Source organism: Sinocyclocheilus anshuiensis, unplaced genomic scaffold, assembly GCF_001515605.1.
Source record: "Sinocyclocheilus anshuiensis isolate Anshui unplaced genomic scaffold, SAMN03320099.WGS_v1.1 scaffold412, whole genome shotgun sequence".
NCBI lineage: Eukaryota > Metazoa > Chordata > Actinopteri > Cypriniformes > Cyprinidae > Sinocyclocheilus > Sinocyclocheilus anshuiensis.
In genome coordinates this window covers 2,012,888-2,018,622 of record NW_015558661.1, presented here as the reverse complement: position 1 = coordinate 2,018,622, position 5,735 = coordinate 2,012,888, and the positions used below count along the sequence as shown (strand labels likewise).

Below are 5,735 nucleotides of genomic sequence, written 5' to 3'. Positions count from 1 at the left end.
GTTTTGATTTTGGAAACTGAAAGCAGATTTTAATCACCGTTCCTAATACAAACAGAGAGGAATATAAAACGAAAGACTTATTTTGAAAGGTGAGGGAGCTGCAGGTGGCATATCTGCGATTTCTTCAGTGATTCTTCATATTGAAAATGTTACTAATCAATGGATTCTGTTATCTGTCTAATGGTGAAATCAGAACTAAATGCTTTAAGCTTCATTGAGTTTGATCAAATAAAACAAGCAAGAAGGAAAACAATTTTTTTTAGATTTCGTAAACCAGCATGAAGATTGTTATATTTCTCATTTATAGCCAATGAGTGGAAAAGAACATTCAGAATTCCTCTGTGCTCTGCACTATCTCAAGACTTAAACGGGATCATAACAAAGGATTGTAGAAGATGGTTACTTGCCAGTGTGTAGCGCACACTCAATCACTCACAGCTGGATGTTTGGATAACAGGATGTGTTAGCTTTGCTGTATTCACATTTCGGACGAGAACTGCCTCAGTTGGAAGTATGAATCAAAGGAGACCTGTTCTGGAGGATGGAAATCAATCAAAGTATCACACAATTGAAAAGAGGAACAGAAGTAAAGACAATCTACTGACGAACGAAGACTTTGGAGAGGACTGTTATGGCAGTTATGGACACTACCATGGGTGAGTTGGTCAAGTTTGTTGTACGTACTGTATGTTTAGTTGCCATTGCCTTCTAAGATAATATATAGTTCAATGTCCTGACCTTAAACTGTCACTCAGTATTCAATTAAATATCTCTCAATTGGTTTGTTCATTTAAAAATGTCAGGTTTAATTAATTTGGCTTTAGAAACTAGTAATGCAATTAAAAAGCTTATCATGCAAAAGTCATTAGCATTAATGCCTGTTTATCATGTATACTATAATGCAATATTAATATAATTTGAATACATTAATGCCTGTTTCATTCTCTTTCTCTATAATTATTAATTAACTTTTAAAGACAATATTAACATTATATTATTTAAATACATAATTTGTTTAGGCAACTTTACACATTACAAGCATGAATATATATTGTGATAATATAATATTTATTAATACAATAATATAACATTCATTTAATATTTAATATGATATTTTATTATATAGATTAGTAATTAAAGTTTTATATAAAATATGTATACATTTGTTTTTAAATAAATATACATCAATAAAATACACAAATACAATTCTGTACAGTGCATAGGCCTATACTGAATATACTGTATATACTATAATGTATAATGAAAAATGACAGTGCAACATTTGGAAGATTGGTAATTGATTATTTTCGAGTAACTTAAGTGCTGTGAATAGTTAAAAACATTTTATGAAATAGAGGCCACAGTACACGCTTTTCATCTGTTTCAATCATAGTGAGAACCTGGCCAGACAGACATTACCCAAGAGCAGAAGGCAGGCCGTGCGAGGGGCAGCCTACATGTTCAATGCCCATCCCAACAGCCTAACCCCAGTAGAGGAACGTTTCCTTGATGCCGCCGAGTATGGAAACATACCTGTGGTGCGCCGAATGCTTGAGGAGATCCCTGAGCTGGACGTTAACTGTGTGGACTACATGGGCCAGAATGCATTGCAGTTGGCGGTGGCAAACGAGCACTTAGAAGTAACAGAACTCCTGTTGAAGAAAGACAACCTGTCGCGTATTGGGGATGCACTTTTGTTGGCCATCAGCAAAGGATACACCAGGATTGTCGAGGCCATTTTAAGCCACAAAGCTTTCGCTGACTCCAAGAGACTCACAGCAAGCCCTAGTCAGGCTCCAATGCATGATGACTTTTTTGCGTACGACGAAGATGGCACTCGCTTTTCTCATGACGTCACTCCAATCATTTTAGCATCTCATTGTCACGACTATGAAATCGTGCACATTCTTCTGGGAATGGGTGCTCGCATTGAGCAGCCACATGACTACTTTTGTGCCTGCAACACCTGCAATTATCATCAAAAGTATGATTCTTTCTCCCACTCCCGCTCGCGTATCAATGCGTACAGGGGATTGGCCAGTCCAGCGTACCTCTCTCTGTCCAATGAGGATCCTGTGTTGGCGGCCCTGGAGCTCAGCAATGAGCTGGCTTCCTTGGCCAATATTGAAAAAGAATTTAAGGTACAGCAATTAAGTCCTAGTGGCAACCAGGCCTGTTTGTCATTTAAAGGGATAGTTCACTCAAACATGAAAATCATGCGTTTTTATTACAAATTAGAAGAATGTACTGGCCATTGTTTTCCAAGTAAATAACTTGAAAGTGAGCACCAGTTCACACATTTCACATTTAGTCATACACATTTTTTGTGTAAGCAGACTGAAATCCTTATTTTAGTATTATTTATATACTTATTACAGTTTTTCTCGATTGCTAACACACTATAACTGATTCATTTGGCCCAATTTTCCAAACCATTCATACAGTTGTCGAAACAAAGACATGTTTCTCAAAACTTTTAACACATTTCACCTGTTTGCACACTCGTTCCAATTTGCTCAGTGTATTCTGCAAAACTCTACACAAAAATGCCATCATTTTGCACAGGTTTAACCATGTTCTCATTCAGAAAACACAAACACACAATATAATTAACTTCACAAGCATCAAAAAATGAACTCAAACAGTGCACATTTATCCATGTGTGAACATTCAGTAGCAAAACTGATGACACAGAATCTTAGTCAGAATCTTAGGATGATATGCACAGGAGCACAAGTGATTATGAGTTTTGGAAAATGAATCCTGGTAGTGGGAGACAAAGAGGAATAGGAGGGGAAAATAAAAATGAAGGGGATGAGGTCAAAGGTCATTTGTTCCTGATGAAATATAAAGCACTATAGTTGAGCATGTTCTTCTGCATGGACTGACCATGAGGAAAGCTGGCCTGCAGGCTCATCTACAGGGTTTTTACACTACTTACACATTACAATTACAGTACATAGTAGCAGCACTTCAGATGAGAGAACTTTCACTATACTTTGTACTGTAAATACTGTAGCACACACCTTCAAACTCGTAACTGTTGAATTGATTTGTAGCCAAGTAGTTCTTACATGTATTTGTGCAGAACTGAGAGTCGACTGTCTAGGGGAGACAGAGAAAGTATTTTTGTCAGAAGACTAAGAAACTGTTATAGTATAACAAATGAGGGTATTATAAGGATATATAAAATGATATTACCAATACTGTAATGCAACTTGGGAGAGGATGATGAATTTATTTATTTATGGTAACTGACAGTATATTCCAGTGTGTGTTTACTGTATATTCTGTTGTTTGGTTTTTGTAATTTTCTCTTCTAGTGCTTTTCATCTACTGTAAGATCACTTTACAGTAGTGTAATGAAAGTAAACTTTTCTTAAAGTTTATTGCTGAATTTTACTGTATCTGCACCCCTCTATTTATACTGCATACTGTAACAAACATTGACTAGCAAAAGGATTCCTGTTTCCCAAAAGCAGGTTTTTGTAGCAGTGTTTTGAATTGATCTCACTAGTGTTCTCTAGGCAGGAAAGTAGTCTGTGCATTTGTCAGGTTTGTATGTCATCTGAGGCCAAAGTTTAAGTCTGACAAAAGAGAATGTGTTTTTGACTAAAATGTTTGACTTTGACCTGGAAGTTTGAAGTTTGCATAAGTTGGTGTGTTGTTTTGAGATTGTGTTTATAGTTGTGAGAAAATGTTTCATGAATTATGTGTTAGCAATTGAGAAAAACTGTAATTTGTGTTTATTTAAATCCAAAGCAAATTACATCTTTGAGCCAGTAGGTGGAGACAAGCGACTGTATTCATGAGTGAATCATTTAAATCATTCACTCAACCGATTTATTCAATTTGAGTGAGTCATTGAATCACTTAAACGACTGATTCAACACTTATACATTCAGTAACCAACCAAGTTACCATTTTTGTGGGTGAATCACTGACTCATTCACTGAATTGGTGTGTTAAAAATTGCAAATTCACTACTGTACAAAACACCACTACTGTGTGTTGCTTGTGGACGCGTAATGGCTATAATCAGGCTTTGTTAAAAGGGCCGTTACAGATTACAGTAACTTCAAATGCTGCCTCTGCTAATTTGGTGACCCTGCTGTTTATCTTTTACTGAGAACAAAATGCTCTTTGGTGTATGAAACATTAGAGTTTGGAAATCACCAGAGTGAATTTGGGTAACATTAAAGCCATTCAGTGTGAAATAGAGGAGGGTAACAGATTTTGGTAACCTGTTATGCTGAATTGTCGGAATTGTTGACCTTGCTGTATATCTGCAACTGTTCACATCAGAGCAAAATGCTTTTTGGGATGTAAAATAGAGGAGGTTAGACATCACCAGAGTGAATATGGCGAACATTACAAACATTCTGTGTAAAATAAAGGCGAGTAACAGATTTCAGTGCTGCCTTGTCAGATTTGGTGACCCATGCACTGCAGTTGCATAGCTGATTTAAATTGTTTTTCTATATAAGTACAAGACAGACGTCTTTGACGTCGTAACGTATCATTACTTTGCTTATGAGAGCCGCATTTATTTGGGACTGATCCCCTGTTGGGACCCCTCTCTGATCAGTGTCCCTGGATTCGTCCTAACTTTCCCCGACTTTATGCCACCTCTTTGTATCACCTCTGTCTTCACAACAACAAATCAGAAGTTATACATTACTATTACTCATTTCATAGGTCCCTAGCATTGTAACTTTTTAAAAATAATTTCTTAAATTGTTGAAGTTCCATGAAATCTAATTATGCATTAGATTAAAATTTAATTAAACCAATAAAGGAAAGTACAGAAAAATTAAAACAGAAAACAGAATTTGGAAAAAATAAAACTGAATTCACAAGGCCCTAAATTTTTTAGTTAAAAAAATGTGGTCACACTTTATTTTAAGGTCCAATTCTCGCTATTAACAAAGCATTAACTACAACTTTTGCCTCAATAAACTATTAATTTGCTGCTTATTATTAGTAAGGTAGTTGTTAAGTTTAGGTATTGGGTAGGAATAGGAATGTAGAATATGGTATTGTGTGCACACTAACTTAACACTTAGAAATGTGACATCCCATTGGCTTTTACTAGGTAAATGGCTTTTAGCACACAAATGTTTCTGCCGTTGGCACCATGCTGATTGTTTCTTTTTCAACTCAACAGCGCTTGAATGGTTATCAGATGTGGTTTGATGTCGTTGGTTTTGTTCGCTAATTAATAATTTGGTTAGTGACACAAATTTGAAGCACTGCTTAGTGAAGATAGAGGTCGACCAATGTATCGGTTTTGCCGATTAATCAGCACCGATAGTTGATTGCTGGAAATATCGGTAATCGACAAAAATCCATGCCGATAGTTTTCCGGGTTGCGTCCATTGCTGGAGTGGCTGAGAAGGGTCTGCTGTCATTACACAGTGCGAGAGCGGCCTCTAGTGGTTGAAATCACTGACAGCACGTGCTATTTGTTTAGACACGTGATACTGCACGCTGAACAGAGCGGGAAACTTCAGACGCGGATTTAAATGCAGCCAACAGAAAATCCTGCCGCGCCACAGAGCGCCATTCACATAGTTTTCCTTTAAATTACATTATATTGGTCCCGAATCGTTGTTAATGTACATAATTAAATGTGTATTGTGCATTTTCAGCAAAACGGTTGGCTTTCTGTGGCTCTAATAAAGTCTGTGTGCTTCATTTATAGAGCTATAATATAGGTCGCGCTTTCTCTTTCC

At 36.6% G+C, this 5,735-nt stretch overlaps 1 protein-coding gene across 1 annotated transcript in view; it reads left to right on the top strand.

Moving 5' to 3' along the window:
• Positions 1-440: 440 nt before the first annotated feature.
• Positions 441-5,735, top strand: part of LOC107681080 (short transient receptor potential channel 6) — an 18,193-nt gene continuing 12,898 nt past the window's right edge. The window contains exons 1-2 of the mRNA XM_016477223.1: positions 441-656; positions 1,394-2,141. Of these exons, the coding sequence (XP_016332709.1) occupies positions 514-656; positions 1,394-2,141 (891 nt within the window). The 5' untranslated portion in view covers positions 441-513. The remainder of the gene's footprint in view (positions 657-1,393; positions 2,142-5,735) is intronic.